General features: G+C 41.6%; 1 protein-coding gene across 1 annotated transcript in view; it reads right to left on the reverse strand.

The window, feature by feature from the left end:
- Nucleotides 1–15,420, reverse strand: part of fhod3b (formin homology 2 domain containing 3b) — an 83,614-nt gene extending 68,194 nt beyond the window's left edge. The window contains exons 1-3 of the mRNA XM_061081985.1: nucleotides 15,256–15,420; nucleotides 9,142–9,248; nucleotides 2,858–2,922 (exon numbers count right to left, since the gene is read on the reverse strand). Of these exons, the coding sequence (XP_060937968.1) occupies nucleotides 2,858–2,922; nucleotides 9,142–9,248; nucleotides 15,256–15,420 (337 nt within the window). The remainder of the gene's footprint in view (nucleotides 1–2,857; nucleotides 2,923–9,141; nucleotides 9,249–15,255) is intronic.
- Nucleotides 15,421–27,487: the final 12,067 nt, after the last annotated feature.

Here is a 27,487-nt window from a genome sequence, read left to right on the forward strand (position 1 = left end):
GCTCATATAGGAAACCGCCCTGGCCAAAATTAGGGCTTTATTTAGGATTTGGGTTAGTGGTAAATAAACAGGTCAAGGAAATGAGGCTGCACTGTGCAGAACACCCATGGATTAACCTTTGTTTTGTACCTGACAGACACTTTTAGTAGACAAAAGGCCTGCTTCACTGTGTGATTACAACAAATCGCTGTGCCAGAGGTGGATCTGTTAAAGCAGTTTAATAAACCATTAGTTCTTGTGGGTGAGCATTTCCCTTCCTCCTGTGACTCCGCAGCGAAGATTTCTGCCTGGGCCGCGCAGAGCCATATGTGTGTGAGAGCTAATGACTGTGATTAGAGAAGCCTGGATTAGGTCTCGCTGTGGTTCGTGACACATGTACACTGGTGCACGCACACACGCAGACAAACTGAAGGCTGTCCGTGTGATGTGTTAATTTGTAGAAAACCATGAAACCAGAAGACCTAAACAAAGTTACATTGCAGCTCAATTAAAAGCTGAAACACACACACACACAATGGATTTTCCTTAAATTAGAGATAAATGACACAGATTACTGTATTCCACTCATCACTCGTAATCACGCAGGGAACCTCTGGGATGAATAAAATCTTTACAACTTGGGAGTGCTGATTCAGCATCCAACCTCAAGTGAGGAGGAATTCAAAATGGGATGTGTTATAAAACTCTTAACAACTCTTGTCCAAACAGCATGTTTTACTCTGTTTGCATAATTATCCCTCATGCTATTATTTGGAGTTTGTCACACTTAAACAAAAGGAGCATTTAAAAAAAAAGATTTCCAGAGATTGGGAAAACCATGGTGTCAAAGCCAATCGGATTCGTCTGTACATTGTGTACTGGCTCTTCTTCAAACGCATGTTGTGAGTGAGCTGGTCTCATTGCATAACATCGCTCATTATAGCGAGACAAAAGAGTATGGCAAGAGGGGGGCTGCTCTTTGGGGATACTTTGGCCTCCATGAACCCACTGCAGGGAAATGCTCAATCCCTTAATACACAGCAAGTGCGAGCCTAAAGAAAACCAAGCCATTTGTCGTGGGAAGACTAAAGAATTATCTCCTTGCGCAGAGCAGGAAAATCACCCAGTAATTCTGCGCACATGGGGCCGAGAGGTAAGCCCTCAAGTCAGATACAATTAGGCTCAAATGTCTGGAGAAGTTACAGTAACAGTGACCACCTCGCCCCGGAGGAAGTAAATCAGCTGGTCGAGCGGGCAAGTCGCTGAGGGAGACTAAGGGCAACAGGTGGCTGTCAACTTAGAGGAAGAGAGGGTCATCATCCACTTAGAGAAGAGCAGCACGTCTGTCTGCCACTCCCCAGGCTCCGCTAAGCCGAGCCAAGCTCTAGCAGGAGCAGAGAATAAGGTAAAGCAAGTTCAGAGAAGAGTGTGGTCAGTGTTCACCCAAACATTCACAGGTACAGCCGTGTTCGGGATGTGACTTGCTACATCAGACAAAAACCCAACAGTCCCCTTATGAAACCACATTTAAATCCGTTAGATCCAGATTTTTATTTGGATCTGCATCAAATTACACCAAGTCCCCTTACTGTGCCTGTTTTTTTTTTCATCAGGATCGTTGAATTATTCCCTGACAAATCTACGGCAATGTTGAAAAATGCACGATGTCAAAAGTGAAAAGAAAAACTCCTAAATCGACCCCCTGATCCTGAGCCACACCACATCTTTCCACCAAGTTTTCTAGAAATTCGTTAAGTTTTTGTGTAATCCCGCTTAAAAAAAACACACAGACAAATTGACAGAGGAGACGATATGAACTCAGCAACCATTGGAAAAAGAACTGCTGATATGTGGTAGCTTAATGTATCGGTTACATAATTACAGTGTCAAGAGCATTAGGAAGAAATCCTACGCAACCAGCAAGTAAAACTAAAGCTCATCGGGTTCTGTCTTTCTAATTCATGTGCATCTCACCAATAGTCTAACGATCTGTTATGACAGAGCACCAATGACTTTTCAAACCATTCCATTCCATGTCATGCATCAGTTGGTTGAATAAATAACCAGAGACGACTATCAAACATAGTTCTCAGATCATGGTGACTTAACTGAAACATTTATGAGGTTTCAGTTGACCTCTACTGAATGAGAGGACAACATTTTTTTAAATCAAACTATTTACAACCTAATAGCTTTTCCAGGCTTCGGGTCATTTTTGCGTCTGAAGGCTGCAGAGGAGGCACCACTGTGTGTCTTTGTGTGAGAATGTGGGCTTTTCTGCCTTTTGCTGCTGCCAACCACAGAAGCCATCGCTAAATTTCCCTTCAATTACTTTACTCGGTCTGATTACAATAATTAACACATATTTATCCGTTGCATCATAGATGTGGCAAAGCCTAAACCATGAAGTTTTGAGCAGTTAGTCAAACGCTGGCATTTAACATCATCAGATCAATGAAAAGCCGACCCCTGATAAGCACTTAGTGTGTATGTCCGCACACAGACTATACAGTATGCATGTTTAATATGTATTTTTACTCTGTGCCAGTTCCCCTCACATTACTCAAAGACACCAGGAGGCTCATAAAACAAAGTGACAGAACACAGTACGTCATAAAATGTTTTCAGTCCCTGCTCTGTGCCAGTGCTGTGTTTCCACCATGTTGTTGAAATGCTGTTCATCTGAACTCAAATTAAGATTCTAGGCAATTTCCCAAAACTGCCAGTGTAAGCATAACAAGGACCTTTCATAAAACAATCCACAGGTATTAGAGGTACCTAGAGCCCCAAACCTCACTGGTGATACAGGAAGACAAATGCACCATAAGCGAGATGTTACAAACAGATAGTTTAGATTCTGGTGCGGTTTATTACTCACCGATGCAGGCGTGAACTCTGACCGACAGCTGTGTTCGGAGAATGATGCTGTGTTTCTTCCCTCTCCTGTGAAGAACAAAAAAGACAAATAGGGAGAAAGACAAATGTTAGTGTGTGTGGACATGTGGACTACTGTGATTGTTTCAATCTGTATGTGTGTGTGTGTGCGCATACATGCTGTGTGTGCATTGGTGTCGGGGGGCACACAGATTGAATAGAGATAAGGAAACAGAATCTAAGACAGCCATCAATATGCCACCAGCAGTGCTGTCAAGTGCTGACAAGAACATTAAGCTGAATGGCTTCTGTGCAAAGGGGCAAAATTATCTTTAGCCTAAATCCTTTTTCTCTAAATTATACCATTTTCCAGACCCTTAAATATTTGCAGTGTGAACAGGGAAAGGGTCATGGAACAGATCAGGGGAAAGGTTTCCATAGGTGCAGAAGAAGAATGGGAGCAAGTCAGAGGTCAACTCCGCCCCCTGTGTTAATGGAGGTATGCCAAGACCCTATCACCATCCTGTCAACAGCTTACAATGTCAAAAAACATATCAACAAAACCCAATGAAGAGACCAAAATCAACAATGCATTAGTGGGTATTTAAAGTGGGACAGTGATTATAGAACTGACTCAAAATAAGCTACACTGCTCATGTCCATGATGAAGAAGGAGTGAGGTTCACTAATGAATGTCCACGGCAGAAATTTGTGTTTTTAATCATTTTCTGCATGAGTTTAAATCCAAAATGTAAAAACCTACAAAAACATTAGGAATGAATAATGAGCCTATCGTTTTTTTTCTTCATCTTAATGAATTTGACAGAGACATAACATTCCATTCCAGTGTTTTGAATAGTTTTGTGTAGCTCCTGCCCTTTTGTTTACGACAGGAATCCCAGATTGTGCCTTCAACCACCTGACCAGCTACAGAAGCACACAAACAAACCCGGTAGACACAACTTGGAACAAGCTCACAGCAGGTAGGGTTGCGCAACACCCGCCTCTTCTAATTCAGCTCCCTGACAAATGGGCTTTTATGCTTCCTGCACAAAGGCTGTGCGATTGGTTCGGACTGGTGCAGCGCCAGCAGCAGACTGTCACTGTCAGCCACAATCAGGCCGCAGAGGCTCTGACGGAGAGAGGGAATTGGCAAAGGAGGCAGATCATGCTACCGTCTCGCCATCAACAAGCAGGAACACTGTATGACAGACAGACAGACAGACAGACAGACAGACAGACAGACAGACGGACTGACACACTGACATCTTTCCTGCCCGGACCAGTCAGCGGGAAACTGTGCACACACAAGCAGATAACATGGCAGTGGAAGTCTGCATATGCTCACTCCTTATCAAATATAATATCCAGAAAACAAGCAGAGGTGACGCCGGGGCAACATCTGTCAACATGGACGTTCGCGGCTGGGACGAGACGGCGAACAGGAACTTAATCCTCTGTGATGCCGCTGAGGCAAATGGGCAAACCAAAGCCATTTTGTCACGAACGTCTGCTTTCTCTCCGCCTCGCTGTAACAGTATCCCTGTGCTTAACCAAGACCTGAGGCTACGCAGGCCAACGTGCTCATTATCAAATTAAACAAACGTGCCTGGAATATAAGTAAGGTTTTCAAATCCCCCCCTCCTTCAACAATTAAACATGAAAATTGGACACTCCCCCATGCAGGGAAGTTACAGAAATAATCATAACTGTAAAAAAAATGTGGGCCATATAACAAATTGGCTCCATGTTGGGATATAATACCTGCTGAATCCCCGGGTCTTATGCTCTTCATTGCCAGAGTTTTTGGGTTTCTTCCAGCTGTGGTACTGTATAATTACCTTAAGCCAAGCTCATATTAAATCTGATTCATCAAGACCAACATCAGGCTTCTGATTCACCCCAGTTGCTACCATTCGAATAACCATGACTATTTTTAATAATGAATAAACTTGACGGTTACCCAAAACACATTACCTCTTACTTACGTCTTACTTCCTGTACATAAGCCAAGGCAACTGGTCAAAATTAGGTTGCTTTATAAGAGATTGAATGAAAACATATGGCCATGTTCGTTCTGCCTGTAAATGATGGGAAAGAGTGAGACAATAAACCATTTCTCAATAGCATGAATCAGAGATTTATCGCCATCACTTTGCCCTTCGTACCTTACAAAATGAACATGCCAATTATTTACCCCGTTCTATTTAGCTGTACAGCGCCCTCATAAAGCTCTGTCTCCATCTTATTACCCAGAGCAGCAGCAACTGGACCAGTGGACTCCTGCCAGCTCCATCCTCTCCGACTTTATCTCAGGCAGCATTACTGGCTCTGTTTATACAGCAACACAAAATGTGTACCCGCAGAAAGTGAACACACATAGTTGGGATACAGTAAAAGCCAGTATTTCCCCTTGAAGGCCAATTAATGCCAGACAAGAAGGCCCCACAGAAGGTTTGCTGACTCAGCACTTCTCTATGACATCCCCCCCTGCAGGGAATCCTGCATCAGTGTGTGGGGAAGGACGTTCAGCGCCCAAGTTAGCCTGGTTTGGTAAAGGGGCTGTAGAAGGAAGCTAGGGCTATCTATGGGGTTAACTTCCCTCTGAGGAGCTTCACTAACCATTGACCAGGCCTCACACTCAGACATCTACACTCAGACATCTACACACACACACACACACACACACACACACACACACACACACACACACACACACACACACTGACACACATCCAAACCGTTTACACACAGAACAATCACAGAGCTGTTCTATTCTGTTAATAATACCCTTAAACTGCTCTGTGCAAACACAAAGAGGACAACTGGTGTTTTATTTCCCTCCTTGAAGTTTAAGCCGCGCTGTGTTGGACAATATCTCTGGTTCTTTTCAAATGTGCTTCTTCTGCTCAAATGAGAATCTTGTGTGCTGGGGAAGTCTACGACGCGTTGTCCAAGTGGGTCGGAAAAAAATGAAAATAATGAAAGCGGAGCTGTCCTTCGAGAGAAGAAAGGATGAGACAAGAAAGTCTGAATAGTTGAGGCCTGCGGAGCAAGAATAGTTAGATTTTAATATGCTTGACTTCTGACTTGTTGTCGCACACATCAAGAGCACGTAATAAAACCAAGACGGGCATATCCTGATCATTAATGCGGGTGTACAGATGTTGTGTCTAACAGGACAATGAAATATCAAAAAGTGTTTTCTGTGGTGTGTGTCAGCGACACATTTCACACGCTGAATCCACTTTCTGAAGAACAGACTTCCAAAGACAAGCAAGTCCTTGATGCATTGCTTTACTAATCATCTGCCAATCACTGTCACATAATGAGTAAAAACAACACGACACCCAACACATTAAGTCCACACATGAAGTCAATACAACATTCTTTCTACAACGTCAGACCCAAATTCCCATGAAATGCTCCGGCAGGCTCCTGCTCTTCAATCCATGTAATCCACAAAAATATTCAAGGGTTATAAATGTCTGTAAGCACATGCCGGGACATTTGATCTTAACTACGTCCCCCATACTCCGACTCGGCTCAGGGCCACGAACGCAGGAAATTGTGTGCATGGGGTCAATCAATCTATCACAGCTAGGAACTTGAATGACAGACCAACAACTTAAAACAGTGCCGATATGTTCTAGCACATGTTTGGGCTGTGTGGTCAGTTTATGACTTGAAGTGAGACTATATCAGAGATGGGAAAGGGGATTTATTAGTCACAATCTCCTATAGCTGGGCTTCATAACACGGTGTGGAAGTGATTATGGCCCTTAAGCTCCAGTGACATGGATATCTCCAGGCTCTGCAGCGCTCTGTCAGAGGATCATACTTTAATCTGATTGTAAAGACACTATATGACACAGGCGCCTCAGGAATGTAACCTGTCATTAATATTAATTACAGATGGATTCGGTGGCCAATGATCAGGAGAGTTCAGCCGCTCAGGCAGAATACGAATATTGTACAATTCTCTTGACTAAAAGTAGGTGGCTGGGCTGAAAATTGTGAAGATTGAAAAAAATAATGAGAGCACCATTTTGGAGCTTGTTATCTTAACTTGGTTGAGGGTTGTTACTTTGACATCAAGTTGTAAAAATCATGAAAAAATAATGGAAAAACACAACTTCTTAATGTTTTGGAGGTGGAGACTGATGTTGATAGATCTTATGCAGTGAAAGGGAGAGAGAAAAAGCAAAAATGAAATGGAACAAGTAGAGGTGAAATGCCTCAGCAGAACATTTATTAGCTCGATAATCATCAAATCAACAACACCAAGCAATGTGGGATGCAATCCTGGGCACATCAGCACCATAAAAAGCCAGCAAGCAAAACTACCCTATTTAAAAAAAATAATTGGCTAACCACCTTCACCCCCAGCCTCCTCCTCAGACAACACTGTGTGGGTTTAATGACACACATCCATACCAGCCTGTGCCAGCTGGCACGACATGCGCCCTGGCAAGCTCACTCTTCGACAAGCGAAGAAGTGGACCACTTTAACCTCACAGCTCTCAATAGCCTCCCATAAGCTCCTAACAATTTCAGATGGAACTGGGAAAGGACGGCTCTCTTGACGTCCAATAGAAACACCACGCCAGAGAGCGAGCTTATGAATTCCAAGTTAGACAAATAAATCCATACAAGTTTGTGGTCCAGCCAACCAGGAACTCTCATGCCAACCTTTGGTTTGTGATCGTCGAAAGTGGGCGGCACATGAATGATATATCAACATCGTCCACAGTACATGAAAAAACATATGGAGTCAATAAAGTGACTGGCCAGGGAGAGTGTATGAAACTGAAATGAAACTAACACAATTATAAACCTTTCTCTTCTTCATCCAGGTCTGGGGGTTATGACGAGACGAAGCCTCACATTACGGGGAAACAACACCATTAAATTAGAAGCTGGGAGACGTATGGTGTCGGGCGTACGTGCAACTGTAGTTCAATCTAATGAGAGCGCTGAGGTAACATTCAACAGAGATGAGGGAGATTACTCCTGAGACGTGGCTACACTTCATAAGTGGTTTAGATGACATCACTGCTGCCACTCGGCCTGGTCAGCCAGGTACTTTAAAGGGCACGAGTGGATGAACGCCAGGGAAAACACTGAGACATGTCGTTTATTACAAAAAAGGGCATGAATGAAACTATAGAACCGATAAAAACCATAGACAGTGTGAAAAGATTGACAAAGCATCTCCACCTCCTCAAACCATCCAGAGATGATGATATAATATCCCGGAAACGAATGTTGGTATCTTGTCCATTTACATCATTGTGATGCGAACTGCCTAAAATGACAGAACATTTTATTTGACGTGTACTTTTACTCTTTGGTTCGATCCATGTCCCCTCCACTAACATGGGGAATGCAGGATTTATGGTCTTTATTTAGTCAGCAGGCCATGATCAGGACCCCTCTGCTCAGTTTCAAGGGGCATTCATGTCGTCGATCTTATGTACCGACTAAGACAACAACAAATCAAACTCTAAATTCATGCTACACGACGATGTCAACGTCACATGCGTCTAAAAAAATGCAACACATGCTTCTACTGACTTGAAGATCTTTCCTTGTTCAGTGACATTGTTTTTTGGACTGATTCACTGTAAAATGTTAAGGATTTGGAAATGGAGATTTCCTAGAGTGGGGTAAAGCTCATCCCCTCAGCTCTTCCACAGACCAACCACCTCCTGTGAGAAGCTTTTGGGTAGAAGAGCTCAATCTGCTCTGGCCCGGAAAGGGGATTATTTCACTAATTCATCCTGGAACGAAATGGGTATCATTATGATTCCAATCGCTGTAATAGAATCAAATTAGGCAAAGGAAACATAGCAAGCAGGAAATTAATACATAGCCCCATGGCCAAAGATTTAAAGACTATCTTTTCCTTCTTAGCTTGCCTGAATTTATGTCTTTCTCAAAAAGCAGCTGTCACATTGTTCTAATTATGTCCGACTGTTAAAAGCAGAGACATATTTTCAGTATTTTTAAAAGGCTGATTGTTCCCAGCAATAGCTTTCTAGTCATTTACTAATTTGACCACAAAAATGTGAACAATCTATTCCTGGACAATGAGCAAAAAGTGAGTATCCACCTGCCGGTCCAGCTGCTCTGGCTCCAGTCCCAACTCCACCTTTTGAACTAATGGAATTACATGACAAATTTTTTTTGGTATAAAATGTCTAATTTTAGTTGAGATTAGAGCAGAGATGGATGATGCTTTGGAACGGCAAAGAGAGAGAGAGACAGAGAAAGAGGTGACCTTACCCTCCTTCCTCCTGAAATCCCTCCAGTTCATCCCTCTGCTCTGCCAGGGTAGACTCCAAGTCCAGGTAGCTTCCATTATGTGACAGCTGAAGGGCACAGTCGTCAGGCTAAACAGCGAGAAGACACAGTTACACATTGATTAGTCTTCAGTGCATTGGCATGTAGAGAGAACGCTTGAAAAAGAAGTAAGTAAAAGGTGAATCCTTTATGCGTCATTGCTTAAATGCAGTGGGGTTAGTTTTAGTCTGCACTGGACCATTGGGTGTTCTTCCTTCTATCAGCTCCTGTCAGCACTCTAGAATGAGGGTAAGAGAGGAGTCATGCAGATTTGGAGCACCATTGAGAGTCTGGTGCCTCCAGTCTCCCTGCGCTCCTTGTCTGATAAACTATCATCACACATGATGATTTTTCAGTGGAGCTATGATTTGCCTGGTCTTGACTGGCTGTCATCGGCTGACCTCGGTCAAGGAGATGAAGAATGAGGCTGTCTCTTCGCGTGTCTGCCTGACCTCCAAATTGGAGATATTAACCTATTTATATGCTGAGGTTGTCAGCTCCGCAGGACAGCGGCTCCGACAGTGGAGGAGCGGACAGGGAAGACAAAATACCATCACTGGAGGGCAAACATATGACTTAAGTGGAGGGAGCGCTCCATCAACAGTTAGGGTGTTTAAAACAACATCATACACACTGAACCCCTTGAATTTGTCTATTCTCATCAGGCCCACTTGGAAGACTTTGTAGGGCATCAAAGCTTGTGATAAAAGTGGATAAATTACCATTATCTCATAAAATGAGCAGCCTGCAATACTTTGAATTTCTCTTGAAAGAACATAAGTAAACATATATGTAGCATGTGCGAACCATGTGGTTTTTAAATCAGACCAGTTATTACCATGCAATTCAATTCCCTCCCACATGCGTAACTTAATTGAACCTGAAAGAAAAAGGCTGGAAAACACATTATGGCTCTGAGGCCATTTTTATTACTGCACTACACCACTCAAAGACTGCATGTGTCATATTTGAAAAGTGAAACAAAACATGTGGTTGGTTAGGATAACTTGTTTTTAGACATGACCCATGGAAAAAATGTCCGAACAATGGGGTCCGGACATAATCCAGACTTTGCTTTTCACATATGAACGCTGCAGTAGGAGCTTGTTTGGGTCGAACGCTCTCACAACAACAGGGAAATCTCCAGAGCATTCAGGTGAGGGGTGACGCCTGGGTGGAGCATGCAGGAGGCGGGACATAATGTTTAAAAGTCTGCTGCAGAGATTTGATTACAGAACTTCGACAATGGCGTCTGCCCTTATAGCCAAAAGCTTTTATTCTTTTTGTATGTTCTTTTTTCACTTTTTGTGTCGGCCGCTTGTAAGAAATAGCCCAGATCATCTCGGGTGATTATCCGTAGTTCAGTGCATGACTGAAGGCAGTTTAGGACTCTGAGACATCTTGTTTAATTTCCATTCTAAACTAGAAGTTTGTTGGTGAAATAATAGTTGGACAGATTATAGGAATGAATATCTTCATTAGAGGACACAAGAGATGAGCAAAGCATCAGGCTGAACTTCAATTGCTCAAGTAATCCTATTGTTTCTAAGACAGTGACAAGTCTTATTTAAAGGTTGTTGTTTACGCTCTTACAGTGAGGCAGACTGAGAGATAGGAAGAGACAGAGATAGAGAGAAAGGGAGACAGGTAGACAGAGCAGAGGCCAAAGAAACAGAGCTTTACTGTACAGAGGCAGAAGGGGGGAGGCAAGTGCTTCTCCAGATTACAGGACAGATTTTGGACTGAAAGGAAATAGAAGCCAAAGTTAGGCCCACTATTTTTGTGCCTATATGGACTGACATGCCTTTGAAAATAATGGGTGTGACAGTAATATGAAATGTAGCGTGACGGAGGAGACACGATAAATCACATACGTTGACCAGTGGCCCTGCATAACCTGCGAGACACTCAACCAAGGAAACCCTTTTTAAACCAAGGCAAACTTGTCAGTTTAGTACAACCAGGAGTTCCCTAATGTCTGAATCGAAAGATCCACTGTGTGAATATAAGTTAATGTTCATCTCTTGTTTGTCGTGTTTGTTTAAGATGTTCTCTGTGCCCCACTGCTTGTGTCTCCACTCGCTTCTTCTTCTTCTGTTTATTCAAAATAAAATGTTTGTGGCAGAATAAAACATCACTTACAATTATTAACAGTATTCTGCAAGTGTAAAAGCTTTTAAACCTGTCAATTTATGAATTTTTAATCAGATTTCATATCTTAGTTAAAGTTTTTACTATATGCACATCTACTTTTTTTTAATTATAAGTATTTCATTGGATAAAAGGAAGAGGAAAAATGTTTGTTCTCCTCTAGCTTCACGCTCTGTGTCACAACCTGAAATAGACAAAACATTGGGCAGAATTTGCAGCTGTAACCAGTAATTAGCGAGCTGTGGAAGCAAGAAATGCATTTCTCCACACAAGGTTTTAACTCGCAGACCAAAAGCACGAAAAGGCAGAAAAATCTATCTGAAATACCCAGGTCTGTCCATTAATCAAATCCCATCGGTTGAACCATCGACTGAGCTGTCGATCCATCCATCCTCTCACTTGTGTCACTTTAGGTTCTCATTATACAAGCAACCTGGATTACTGATTACAGGTCTTGCCTTGTACAACCAGGTCAGGTTGATACGCATAAATGGTCCTTAATCCAGGAACAGTGCTACGAGATTACAGGCAACAGAGGCTTCCTTAGCCGTCCCTGCGCCCAGGACGTGAACCCACGGTGGCCCTGTGATGGCCAAGTCCAGAAGTCACCACAAGTGCTCTGCTCACACACTGAGGTCTGGCCTCTCCCTTCAACCACCATACTGTGGTCCACTGACCAGGGAGGCAGTTAAGGCAGAAAGGACTAAAAATAAACACCATACAATTTCCATTTTAAACTGCTATCTCACTTCAAATGTCTTTGTCTTCCGCAAGGGAAAAACAACTGAAATGTGAAAGCATATATATTGTGTGCAACTTGTAGATTTGAAACTCATAATAACCAAATGATAACAATACCAATGGCTTGCGCATATTAAAAAAAATGAAATGTTTCTGTAACTAAATATATAAATTAGAGTGAGCCACTTTAAAGCTTAAAGTTTGTTTGATAAAGGTTAGTGTAGTTTCTCCAAAGACAAGCGATTTAAAACACATCAAAACCCAATTGATGAATAAAAGAGAAACCGCAACAGTAATCTTAACATCCTGTCAATCATTCAGAAGATGAGTCTGTTCACAGATGCAGTATTCTTCTGCAGAGACAATCTTCCGAAACGCAGAGGCCGGCAAAACGTCAATTCTGCATAACAATGTGTAAAATAATTCAAAGGGACTCTTGACAGGCATGAAGGAAGAACCTGTATTTTACAGCATTTAACATAACTTCTCATTCTGAGACTCTGTAATTTCTCAAGAAAGAGGGAAAAAATGCAGAAAAACAACTGGGCCGAAATTGAAATTGGTAAAGTGAGAGTCCGTTCTCCAAGGCCACATTTTCCCATTTTGCATTGCAATATGATGCAGGGCCTCAAGGCCAACGAGACACAGACTGAGCAAAGCACAGGCAGAGAGGAAAGTACAAGGACGAGTGGTCCATTGATGTGTGTGGAGAAAAACTGCAGACTTGGACTTACTCCAACAGAACAGCATGCACATCTCGTCATCTGACAAGGACGATGTAATATTCATGACAAAGTCAAATAGCTGAGTAAGGTAGTGAGGGAATAATTGCACTGAACTATCGACAATAACAACAGAAAAGCTTTTCATGCCTAACATTAACAGAGTTGATTCTAATTGATGTTTGAGTCATTGAAATAGCAGAGCCAGTGTGCCCTCTTATGTACAACACAATCCTGCTGTCATAAAGAGTAAAAAACAACCACACACACACACACACAGAGGTTTGTGCAGCCATCCCTAATGGGACTTTGCAGTCACTTCATTATGGACAGCAAAACCAAAACCTTATCTCTTACCTTCATCATTCATGACTAATTCATGCCTAACTCTAACCTGAACCGCACCACAATTCACATCTTAACGTTAACCTCCAGCATGACCTCAGAAATTGCCTAATTAAGACTGGGCTTTGGTCTCCATGTGGTCTACTGGTCCTGACAAGGTCACTGTTTATGCTGGAAAAGGTCCTGAACAAGTAACAAAAACGAGTACACACACACACACACACTTCCCTCTTGAGACTGCAGACTGAAACTGACAGCACCAGCCCAGAGACAGCATATGCTAGCTGTTTTGACTCCCTGGGCACCATGTGTTAGCAGTGTGCTATTTATACCGGATCGACTCTCACCATAGAGACGGAGCTCAAAGACAACAGGTTTGTTGTCTGAGGTCTTTTCACGTTGTCACCAAACACACAAACGTCTGAGGGTGTCAATCGGAGAACTCGTTGCTCAAATGTGGCGACACAGCCTCGTCATCCACCTGGTATTTTTATTTTTTTAAACACATGCGCTGCTCCCTCAAGTTACTGCAAACCACTAAAGCCCATGAGACCAAATCTCACTAGCCAGGCACTGACCCACCACCGGTACTCCCTCTCTTTTGAGGTCCAGCTGGCCTTCTGCTAAACTGCGACGGCAAAAGTACATCAGCCCTTTGTTTGTGTTTTTAATTCTACCCCGCTTCCCTCTCCTCGCTAACACAGTGGAAGGCATTCCCATCCTGCCGTCCGGCAGTGGCCTCCTCTAGCAGAGCCAGGCTTGTGGTGATCCACAGCATCCTGAGGCGTCCACGACTTATCTTACCAGCTCTCTACCCCCTGATCTGACAGAATGAAGAAAGACCTAAATTAACTTTCTATTTACTCAACTTCCTGACCAGACCAAGATGAATTCTCAATAAAAGATTTAACCTCAGATGCGATGGCCTCTCTGCTTTGTTTAAACTTGAAGGACAGTAGATGAGACCTTATGGAAATGTGTTTGGTTAAACGTGGACTATTTGGAACAGAATTTCTCACGTTTGAGCCATCAGTGGTCTCCAGAAAATAAGTAAAACCCGACTTTAAATTTACAATATTTGTCACTGGGTTTCTTTAGGGAAACTTAAACACAGCAATTACACCAGACCAAAGAAAAACATTCAGTTATTTTAAGCTGCTAAAAACTGGCCATGCAGTTGTGGATCTAGAAGGACAAAAACAACATGCGAAGTTTCACCTTCTCAACAGTTTTGAAATAAATAAAGCCTGGCGTGATAACACTGACCAAACATAACCAAATGCTTTCTGCTTTTGACAATAACAATAAGTGTATATGTGGAAAATACATGATGTCAAAAAACAATGTTAAGGCAACATAGATTGGACACATGATTCAGAAGTTGTTTTGGGATCAGATGGGTTCAAATACAAATCCCCTGATCTAGGTCAGTCCAGATCAGAAATTAGCCTCTTCCATCCCTCGACAACTGACCAACTGGCTAGTTGACCCCATGCACTCTGACTGGGGTTTAGTGACAACAGCAGAAGTGGATTCCTACGTAGACTTCGGTTTTCCAATTCATGAATAGCACAAATGCAAAGTGATATATAGTTAACATACTAAGAATTTGATTTTAATTTGAAGGAAGATTAAACTATTCAGCGAAGCCAACTAATCAATATAAATATATGTTCTGTTACCTTGGTTCTTTCTTTTCTCTCACACAAAAACTTTCAAAGGTTTTGAAAGGTCTTAGTCTGGATAATGAATAGTGAGAAGTTTCAGCTGAAAGGGGATTAGTGTTGTGGTTGAGGTAAACATTAACAGATGCCTGCCTCCCCCAAGACAAATAATGGATGTCTATTAACCTCCAATATCATTTAACTCCACAAAATATTCATATTCTTCACATAATTTCACATCATGGGCCTGTCCTGTACTGACAGTACATGTAATATCTTGAATATATATGGATGCTGCATCAGCATCACAGTCATTGACTCAACCAATGGTCCATAAGGTTTGTTTGGTGGTAACCACATCAACTTGTTCAGGCTAATTATTAATTTTATAGACACATGGACAAAATCATGAGAGTGAAAAGTAAAGTGCATACCTTCTGTGGGGCTTTCAGCAGCCTGTGGACTCCAGCGATCTGATTGATCAGAGGAATATCTTCCCTGAAAGTGTAGAGAGGTGGTCTGGTGGGCTCGGGGAAATTGGTGCTGTTGAATGGATCAGTATCATCTAAGAACTGTACCCTGCACATGAACGTAGCCATGATGTATCCATGCACAGGCGTTTTGGAGGTGATCAAAAATTAAGGGATGACCGCAGCCTGTGACAGACAGCCCTCCCCCGGCCAGCGGACTGCCGGCAGGTCTCCTGCAGCAGCGGAACCCTGCAGCCTCTTGTTATCCTTGGACCTTCTCCATTCGCGTCACGCAGCGCAGAGGACTCGGGACAGTGCTCACTGTAGTAACATCCAGGGAAACCTCCGAGAGAGACGCGGCCAGTCAGGCAGCTGCGGGAGTGTGCGGGGCGGCGGGGTCCAAGGGCATCGCGGGCGGTGCTGAGGCAGAATGCGGACGGGACTGCAACACTTGGCACGGAGTGACAGCGATGGTGAGCGGCTCCCTCCTCCAGAGCCCGCTGTGCCAGAGCTCTGCAGGGCCGGCTGCTGATACAGGCGCAATGGCGGCCTCCGGTGGTCAAAGGGACGCAGTACAGAGCGCAGGCCGCACTGAAGCAGGCAGAGATCATTCAATGAAGAATGCGTGTAGAGATACATACGGTGGTCGAGAGAGCTCAACGCACTGCAAACAGAGAAACGCTGGAAACTAAGAAAACGTTTTATGTTTCCAAGGGTCCGCAAAGAGTGATGAACCTGTGCTTTGTGAAGTTCCGTCACCATTGACGAGTAGCAAACTTCAATAACTTCACAAACTTCACAACTTTTTGCAGCGCATGTGTCCTCAAATTCATGAAGTTGTTTTCCTTAATTTCCACGTGTTTTTTCTTTCTCAATTTGAGCATTGAACTCTCTCGGGCCACCGTAGATACAATGGATGTTAGATATATGCAGTGGATGTTACATAATTAGATATAAGACAAATACAAAAGCTAGAGAGTAGATAAAGCTGATAAAACAGAAGACTACGGTGGCCCTGAAGTACATTTCACAAAGGCAAATTGGAAAACACAACAATGTGGAAATACAGTTAAATGTAGTCTGCTTTTGACAGCAGAAATTACTGAATATGCTGGAAATTAATGTCAAGATACAAAGTTAAAATTCAATGACAGTTTGGACAAACGTGAATTCACAAGATGTGTTGTGATCCGATGTATTTTAATACAAATCCCCTGTTTTGTAAATCTCAAAACACAAGAGCAAATCACCAAACTCAAAAACCAAAAAAAAACAATAGAGCTTAAAAAAAACAACTGCAAATGAGAAATTTCAACAACACAAAAGAAAACACAGCAAATCAAAGCAATAAGCACTTTAAGGCCACTATTGATTACAGATTTATGGAAAAACACCCCATTCAGCATTCATGTGATAGAGACTAAATATTTTATGATTTTATAACACTATGACACATTGAAATGTGGTGAGCCAAGAGATTTTTGATCAAGAGTGAACTTTGAACATTACTTTATTATATTTATTATTCTTATCAGTGTCTGTGAACACGTGATAATGGTTTAATAAAGAGCTAGAATCATTTGTTTTGGAAGTATTTTAGTTTGTTGATTTAATCTATGTTACTGATGACACAACACAATATAACACTGTATGGACTTATGATCTGTTTTTCTGTTTTATTACGTCTGAACATATGTCACTATTCGGCCACAGTGTTTACCCCTGAAACTCACACATCCAGGACATGGTCAAACCTCACACCCCAGCCCGTCCACTCCGCTCTGCATCTGCCAATTGACTTGTTGCTCCCTCACAGTGAGAGACACCTAGCCACTCAACAAAATCACGACCAAATTTGGCCAAATTGTTGTTTTGCATATTGCTGACAATGACCCGTGTGTGTCACTGTCCTCCTATATGTAGCCCTGTATAAAATCATTAGGATACAGTGCATAAAATTAATCTCAAAATAGCATAACAAATGTTGTATTAAAAGAGAAAGTTCATGATAATTAGATAACTTCATATTATTAAAAATAGTAGTTAGAATAAGGATAAATACGGGATAAAATGTAATAAATATAATATGTACAGTTAATAAGTTTAGCTATTTACAGTTAAAAAGTAAACCAATAAATAGATGTGTGGTTAAAAAGCTCTGTGATTGAGAAGACGAGAGACTTATTGATTTGAGTGCTTTTAATGTGAAATCTAACTTTTTCTCAGTTGTGTGTCAGTCATTCAGTTTCTGCATTTCTCATTGGGTAGTAGCAAAGTCACAGCCAATCCAAGTCATCCGTCTTGGTATGGGGAGGGACATGAAGTAGAGGTTGTCGTTCAGCATACTTTGAGCAGGTGGGTTAGAGAGAGGGATAGAGTCCGGAGTCCTGAGGAAAAGTGTAGTGCTGTGGGAAACATTTAAGAGGTGTCTTCGAGGTCGACTGCTCGTGGTCCTGATATTACTCTTCTATGTAACCTGCCGAAGGAGACGGACGTCTGTGAAGAGAGAGAGAGAGAAACTGAGATGGTTGCTGGTGGATAGACCCTGCTGTTTTCTTCTTCCCTGGATTTTCATTGCTGTGTGTGCTGCCTGTATTTGGATTGTGACTGCCATCATTACCCCTATCTGTGTCATTGGCCTATTGCTCCTTGTTTGGACCTGTGAGTATTCAACTGATATGACAATGCACATGCTTTTATTTTCTGCTCTTGATTGAGTGAAGTGGCCATTATAGTTTTCAGGCCTCCCCGCACCCGAGCATCACTACAAGCCTGCAACTGAGTCTACAGTTTATCATTTCTGAAGTGGGCCCACATGTGATGTTTGTGAGTTAATTTAAAGTTGATAGGAATTGTTTTGTTTTGATTCAGAGACATGTGAAAGGTAAAGATTTTATTTAACCTTGTCAGTGAATTAAAGGGTAAATTGAGAATCCATAGTAACGGTTTAAACAATTAAAAGACACCCCGTATTTTATTTTGTGCATTTTAGAAGATTCCTCAGTTACAAATATTTTACTTCCTGAGAGAGGAGCTCACAACAATTTAATTTATTTCATATTGTAAATAAACACCTGTGAAGGTTTTGACTTTTAAATACAGTTGTGGTGGTCTTTAATATTAATTAGAGGAATTGAAACAAAAGATAAGATTCGTTTCAAATATTCTTCTGAGATCATATTCATTTTTTTTTTGTTTACGAACTCAGGCCCAGGAGATCTGGGTTACATAAAGGTTTAATGACGACATTGAGTTCATGATTGGACACAAACCCAACATCTTCTGGCAGGCAACTTGGAGAGTCATCAGCCCGCTCATCATGTTTGTCATCTTGGTCTTTTACTTTGTCACTAAACTTTCTGAAAAGCTTTTTTACAAAGTTTGGGATCCAGAATCGGTACATATACATTTTACTTTGAGATTATCTACCTAGAATAATGCATTGATTATTTGTCATCTGTTCATTTAAAAAAAAAAATCCTCTGTCTGTCTTTGCAGGATACATATCCGGTCCTGGAGGACAAACCATATCCAGTCTGGATCAATGTGATCATTTTTATATTGGCAGGAATACCCTGTCTTGCTGTACCTTGTGTTGCCATCTGGAAATGTATCAGGAGGAGAAAGTTGAAATCACCAGTGAGTCAAACAAAATCTCAGTCAGATATACTTTTTCAAAATTGAGTGAAGGATACGTATAATGGTTTTATCTATGACATTTTAAAATAGTAGGCATAGCTTCAAAAAGCCAATATTCTCCTTTATAATGGGCGGTATTATTTTGTATAGTCCACGTGTAAACCCAATAATCCTGAGTGAGACATCGTTAACTGTTTATATTTATTTTTTGTTTCTAATTACACAAGAGATGAGAAATCTAATAAACATAAGGAGCAATAGATTAAAATAATACACCTCTCTGTTGAACTTTTTCACATATTGATTAATAATTAATAATGGTGGAGTTAAGAACATTTGATTTACATTTCATTATGCATTTTGTCAAGTTGACACAACAGAGTTAAGTTGGACAGTCTGGCCAAAACATGGCTTTTCACTTTGGATGTGTTTCCCCAGTTCAAAAAAAACATTTCACATCCATCAAAAGTGTTTCTCCACAAAATTAGCAACCATGGAAAAAAACCTTTTGAAATAAGTTACATTTTGTTATTTTTATGACAATAACAATCAGGAAATTACAAATAAAACTTCCATTTTGGAAAATTATTTATTCATATTTTCAAGAATACCTTAAACTACAATGGTAACCTTGTTTTTACATTAAAGGGCCCACTGGGTTTTAACTATCCGTAATGATTTGAAGGGGGTCTGGGACCCTCCAAGTTTGAAAACAGTCACTCCGCAGACTTTTTCACTCGGTCCATTCTAATAAATATGTTATCGAAATGTCTAATTTCGTACTTCCTATCCGTAGGATGTCATTCAAACCTGATATGATCACTGATACATAATCCTCAGTTAAACAGACACCACCACAGGTCAGTTTCTTTTCATAGATGTCTTAAAAAATAAGATATTTCATCATTGTTATCATTCTCCTAGAGTTGCAGCTACAAATTATGGGAACAAATTGTTTCATCAACAAAGGCACTGGAAAATGAACACTGTGCTGAGCTTTACTCTTCTTGAAGCTGTGCCGAACAAAACACACTAGACAGCACAAAGTAAATACTTATATTTCAAACTTTTGTGATCAAAAAAATTAAATACAATGAGACCCCTGGAACGCGTTCACATTGACCGATTTATCATGACCAGAAAAACAAACAAGTCTCAAAGGGCATTATGAAAAACACAACAGGAAGCCCGCCATTTTGCATTAAGTGGCCATTTTGGCCATATTGCAAATTTTTACTTTGAGGTACTTGTACCAGGGCTTATATCAGATCAACTTCAAATTAAGATGAAAACAATAACAAATTAAATATTAAAATTAAAATTTCTGATATTTCTAGGACTGCAAAGCAGCACTGAACGGGCCCGAGCACATGCAGTTTGAAGCACGGCATACGTTTTGCGCACTGCGGCAAAGATAAATGCTTCACTTACTGCGTCCATCATGTGCTGTCGATCCTTGCCTGCTAATTGCTCATTAGATTAAATATGTTCGTTTGAATCACTGCCCTATGATCTATGTTGTTTTATATAGATCTGTGATCTATGGGAGTCCAGTATCACAGATTGACTGACGGAATCGAACCATCCCAGTACAAACACAAGCATATAAACATAATCATCTTAAATTTGGGGACATCTCAGCTGTCTCTGAATTTAACAATCCAGCTGTTTGACATTTACCGTCATTCATGTCAAAGAGGGCTCCATCATCACCGCTGCTTCACTGTCCGTGTGTGTGAGTGTAATGCTGCGTTCCAGACGACTTGTATGTTACATTACATTACATTACATGTCATTTAGCTGACGCTTTTGTCCAAAGCGACTTACATTTTTTTTTTTTTTTTTTAGTACACTCAACATTTTTATGAGGGGCCATTTAGGGGTTCAGTATCTTGCCAAGAACACTTCGGCATGCAGATGGGGAAGAGTGGGGATTGAACCAGCAACCTTCTTTTGGAGAACGCCCACTCTACCCCCTAGGCCACACCGCCCCCAATGTCAGATGTCAGATATTCTGACCTGAAATGGCCCAGTTCCGACTTCACGTCAAACGTAAACAAACATGTCTGACTGTGAGAAGCTGATTCATTTGTCTTGTGATGAGACAATTCAACTGTAGCCAGTGCAGCCTCCGTTCGTACAGACACAAAGAGGAGGAGGGCGAGGACGCCATTATCTTTTTATTAGACTTTTATTCTTGGAAACACATTCAATACATAAAGGACAACTCACACTGTCATTGAATCTCGAGAACCAAGAAACCATTGTTTTAAAACAAACATATTTAATCATATGAACTAGTTAGGAACACACATTGATACTGTGCAAGGAACACACTTTAACCTTAAAATGACATGAAGAATTATGAAAAATAGATGAATTATGTCGAAATCAGTAGAAACAATATATATATAAACACAAATCTTTCGTGTTATTGAATGAGTTATATTTTCTAGGGACATAAAAACTGTTAATAGTCTATTTCAAACAGTGAACTATGAATATTTATACTATGAATATCTGCTGATTAATCCTCATAAATCTTTTGTTGCAAAGGTTGCAACTGAATCACTTCTCTCCTTTATGAATCCTCACATGTCTAGTACATTAGGACTGAATCTTAAATCTTTAACCACACTCTGATCAACAAAACGGTTTCTCTCCTGTATGAATCCTCATATGTGAATTAAGACTTCCCCTTTGGTTAAATCGTATACCACACTCAGAGCAACCAAACGGTTTCTCTCCTGTATGAATCCTCATATGTCTATTTAGATGGCCCCTTCGGTTAAATCTTTTACCACACTCAGAGCAACTAAATGGTTTCTCTCCTGTATGAATCCTCATATGTGAATTTAGATTGCCACTTTGGACAAATCTTTTACGACACTCAGAGCAACAAAACGGTTTCTCTGCTGTATGAATCCTCATATGTGCATTTAGATGGCACTTATAGCTAAATCTTTTACCACACTTAGAGCAACTAAATGGTTTCTCTCCTGTATGAATCCTCATATGTCTATTTAGTACGCCCCTTTGGATAAATCTTTTACCACACTCAGAGCAACCAAACGGTTTCTCTGCTGTATGAATCCTCATATGTATATTTAGATGGCACTTATGGCTAAATCTTTTACCACACTCAGAGCAACTAAACGATTTTTTTTCTGTCTTAGATCCCATATCACTTAGAGGCTGTTTGTTATTTCTTGTATTTAAACCAGTCTGAGGTTCCCTGGTCTCCATCCAATCATCCTCACTGTCTTCAGTCTCAGAAGAGTCTTCAGTCTTGTCCTCAGGACCTGGTTGTAAACGTCCATCAGGACCTGAGTTCCTGGCTGGTTCTGGTCCTCCACAGTCCGCTCTGTTCTCCTTCGTCTCACTCGGATGAAGCTTTGACAATTTAAGTTTCTCTTCATCTTCTTCACTCTTCACAGCGACAGGAGTCAATGTGAACTTGATATCAGCCTCCTCCAGTCCTTGAAGCTGCTGTCCATCCTGATTGGTCCACGGTTCCTCCTGTTCCTCTTTAATGTGGGGGGGCTCTGGATCCTCCTGGTCCACAATGGGGCTCCACTGCTGCTGCTCAGGGGGAACCTCGTCTTTATTCACCATCAGCTGCTGGACGTCTGCAGGACACACTGAAACACAAATACACACGTTTATCATTTCAGAGTTTTGAAAAACTTGTGTTGTGTTGTTTAATGTCGACTGTTGACATTCAGCAAAGTAGAGATGTTGAAGTCGTTTACAGTTGGTGTTATGAAGCAGTTTTAATTTTGGCAGCTATTTTTGATTTCGTCTTAGTCTTTAGACGAAAATGCATAATAGTTTTAGTCACATTCAGTCATTTTTATCCTTCTTAGTTTTAGTCTAGTTTTAGTCGACGAAAACTAATTACATTTCAGTCTAGTTTTAGTCACATTTAATAGCCACATTAAACTCCTTATCTTCCCTTATCAGGTACAGGGACCCCCTGTGTTGTGTCTACAACTGCATACTAGTCTAGCTTGCAGTACTTTGGATGTCCATTAGATATCCCTATAGGTCTATAGCAACCTTTACTATCAAAAGTGCCATTTTGTCCCCTCCTCCCCCCAAATAAAATTTGTCTGGAGCCGCAAAACATATTTGATAACAAAGCTAATAAAGTTTTATATAAAGTTATACTATACTAAACTATAGATTGTTGCATTTATGAAATTATAGAACAACAATAAAGAAAACTGTTGGCATTTTATTTCTATTTTTACCTGTTACAGCAAAGGGAAACACCAAATGCTTATGAAGAGGAGAAGAAAATACACAGGCAAGTGTAGGCCTACTTTGAAATAAATTAAACTATTTAGGGCTATTTGAGTCCTCCACATATTTGTGGGAAATGTATGAAATAAGAAGTACCCTATTTTGAAATAAATAAAAACATAGCTGCAGCCTAATATATTTTAGCAGGCCGGTCAGTCAGTGACCGGCCTGCTTCACGTGAACGAGCTCTGATCTCACGGTGTCTCTGAGCGAGTGTGCGGGGGCGGAGCCCTGGGCCGGTGCGTTATCTGGGATCACACACACTCGCCCGCTCCTGGTACTTCATGACGGCCTGATACGATGATGTTTAAAAAAATTATTGTGTCTTAGTCAACCACCAACATTTTCGTTACGTCTTCGTCTCGTCTTAGTCACGGGAAAAAGGTTGTTAACGAATATTTTTCGTCATCCTCTTGCACTTGCATTCTAAGCTGCTTTCAGACAATACCTGTGGGCAGTGGTGGAATGTAACGAAGTATTTTTACTTCGTTACTGTACTTAAGTACATTTTTACGTATCTGTACTTTTCTTAAGTAAAAATAATAGTGCATACTTTTTACTTTTACTCCGTTACATTTTGCAGCTATTATCTATACTTATACTCCGCTACATTTCTACAATATGTGTCGTTACTCGTTACATTTTATGAACACAGTTTCGCCAAAATGTTGCTGTGACGGAGCGGCTCCGCCAGCGGTCCACACACACGCACACACACGCAGCCACACACACGCCAACAAACATTTCCACTCTTCCTTTTAAAGTTCGTAGTTGATCACTATCTAACCATCAGCTAATCTGTTTAGCGCTGGGCCGACGGAGGGTGGACACTCTTCAGCTCCGCATCTGGGTTACACACACACACACACACAGTGCGCCTTTCCCACAATACCCAGGTGCACTACGTCACTCTCTGGGCCTGTTCCTTAAAGAGGCAGGCCATACCTGCAACAGCGTGTTTGGCAGCAGCACTACAACCTTGCTTGTTTTGCTGAAACATTCAACAGACAGCCTGACTAACTGCCTATTCAACATGGATCCAGAGTCAGCCTCAACTGAGCCCTCTGATATGAGCCATTTGTGGCCCTATTTAAAAGACATGTTCGAGTTCAAAGGCCCCAAGAATGACTCGTGGAGGTTTCAATGCGTTTCCTGTCTCCCTCAAGAAAAGGAGTTGCTAGCCTTCAAGAATTCGCCTTAAAATTTAAAGAAGCATATCGAGGTAAGCGGAGTTCTTGCTATGCTAAGTTAATGTCCCCATGGTTTGGCTTAATGGTATTAACTTTGCAGATAATCCCTGCTAGATAACTTGTCATCCGCAGAATTGTATGATAGAGTGTGAACAGTATTACAGAGGGTAAGCACAATAAGTACACCAACCTTTCCAATAAACAAATGTTGTTGCTTATAATTATTACTAGTAGTGACATCTGTAGAGGCATGAGTATTACCAGTAGCTATATCTGCATTCTTTATCAAAATGGCACAGCCTAGACATTGAGAGACAACCCATTGTGTGAGTACTTTTACTTTTAATACATAAAGTAAATTTAAAAGTAAGTACTTTTTACTTTAAATTGAGTAGGATTGTTGATGTAGTACTTTTACTTTTACTTAAGTATATATTTTCCTGTGTACTTGTACTTTTACTTAAGTACTAAACTTCAGTACTTCCTCCACCACTGCCTGTGGGTCAAACTCAGAGAAATGTGTCCAGACTTTTGTTTCACACATGAGCAACACAGCAGCAGGTTCTCTGCACAGACTCGTTCATAACAGCATCAAATCCTCCTCATTCTTCAGGTGAGAGGTGGAGCAGCAGACAGAGACAGGAAGTGACGTATTACCTCCACTGCTCGAGCTAATGCTAGCTAACGTTAGCCTGTTAGCGGCTCCTCTAGGGACTGACCTGCTCTGTGCAGCCGGACTTCGGGCTGCATCACGGCATCGAGCAGCCTCCTCTGGCGGCGGATCTCCCGCTCGGACCGCTCCACTCGCTCCTCGGACTCTAACAAGGTTTCCTCCAGCCCCGTGAGGATCTCCTCCCCCGCCGCCATTAGCCGCTCGGTGAGCATCGCTCTCAGCTCCGGGACTCGATCCTTTCCTCCTCCTTTCTCCACCTGCAGCAGGAAGTCTTCAGCGGCAGCGCTGATCCGCTCATGTACCGACACCCGCAGCAGCTGCACGGCGGACATGTTCCTCCTCTCTGCGCACATCGAGGCTCGGAGCGAACAGAGAGAGCCAGCAGCAGGAAACAGAGACTCCGAGCTGCGAGCCAGCAGCGACCCCTGCTGGACAGAGGACGAAGAGGAAACGAATGTACTAATACTGCACAGTAGAAATACTCTGTTACTAGTACTTATTAAACAAGTACTAAAGTATAAGCAACCAAATAAACTTTAACCAATGGTGGAAGAAGAATTCGGATCATTCACTGAGGTAAAAGACAGTAAAGAAATCAGAATCAGAATTATTTTATTTACCAAGCAGATTTGCACATATAGGAAATTGCCTTGGTGTGGTTGGTGCACTGTACATGAAACATAAAACAACAATTGGACATAAAACAACAATATATACAGTAAAACGACAATATATACAGTAGGGCTGCAACTAACGACTATTCTGATAGTCGATTAGTCACCGATTATTGAAACGATTAATCGACTAATCGGATTATGAATGACACAAATTCTCAATTGCTCTTATTTAGCAAACAGCTTTTAAATTTTGCTTGAGGTTGTTCGAGGCATGTGATGACTGAAAAAACAGGCAATAAAGATTGTTACTTCATTAAAAAAAATGTCTTTTAATAAACTTTGCTGCATATAAGGGTACTGTGACACAAAAGCAAAGACAAATCAAGTTTTTGACCATTTAAAACCAAGGACAGGCAAAGTTCTAATAAAAAAGATAAATTAAAAATCAAGTATCCATTTTTCCTGTTAACAAAAATAACAGGGAAAGTAACAGCAATAAAAACATCAACAAACGAAACTACAGTCTTCTTCTGACTAAATAATTGTGATTAAAAAAAGACGTTTGTCAGGCAATAGGATAACTTTTAGCTTTTAAACTCGTTAATAAAAGTTTAAACCATATTTTTGTAATGGATTCTAGAATCCTGCGCGCAGGTATAAACGTGTATATATAACATCTGACCGAGGCGAGTCAGCATCGTCTCCGTTACGATGTCACACGTGCCTCCTCCTCCTCACATGCACGTGTCCTGCTTCCATGGAGAACAGGTCCGCTGTACAGATACTGCAGGTAGTTTTTTTCGGGCTGTTACGGGTGAAGTTCTCCCGAACTTTTTACTTTCTGGTGCACCATGCTGCTGCAGCGGAAGCCAGCAATGCTCCGTGTTTTGACGCTATTGCACATGCGCGACTTTCAGAGATAGGAATGGTAAATGGTAAATGGATTTGTTTTTATATAGCGCTTTTCTAGTCTGATGAAGACCACTCAAAGCGCTTTACAGTACAGTTTCACATTCACCCATTCACACACACATTCATACAGTGCATCTACTTGCAGCACTTTGTTATTCTATCGGGGGCCATTCAGGGTTCAGCATCTTGCCCAAGGACACTTCGGCATGCAGATGGTTCAGACTGGGGATCGAACCGCCGACCTTCAGGTTGGAGGACGACCGCTCTACCCCTCAGCCACAGCCGCCCAGGAAGGAAGCGAGATGGCTCACTCCTCAGCTGCTTTCATCAGTACCTCCGGTAAAACGCCGTTTAGTTCCGCTGCGCGGCACGAAAAACACGTGCTATGACGTAACCAACGAATCATCGACGAGTAAATTCGTCAGCGACTATTCTTGTCATCGATTTTTGTCGACGACGTCGACTAATCGTTGCACCCCTAATATACAGTAAGAAACAATAAGTTATGGGCACTTGCGGTGCTACGGTGCAGTGATTGGTTTCGGATAAATTATGTGCTGGGGGGGGGGGGGGGGGTCTGTGTGATGCAGTGGGCTTGTTTGTGAGCCCCACTGCCATGGGGAAAAAACTGTGTATTTGTCCAAGCTTGGAAGAAGAGGTGTGATAACTGTGGAGGGGAGTTGGGAATGTGGGGAACTGGTCCATTGTCTGTCGAATCTGCAGTTAAAGTTATTCAGGTCATTTGCAAGTTTGAGGTCTTCCACAGAGTGGGGGGATTTGGTTTTACAGCCGGTGATCACCCGAAGGCCTTTCCAGACTGACGAGGAGTCATTGGCTGCAAATTGTTGCTCCAGCTTCTT

The sequence above is a fragment of the Limanda limanda genome, chromosome 11 (genome assembly GCF_963576545.1).
Source record: "Limanda limanda chromosome 11, fLimLim1.1, whole genome shotgun sequence".
Taxonomy (NCBI): Eukaryota; Metazoa; Chordata; class Actinopteri; order Pleuronectiformes; family Pleuronectidae; genus Limanda; species Limanda limanda.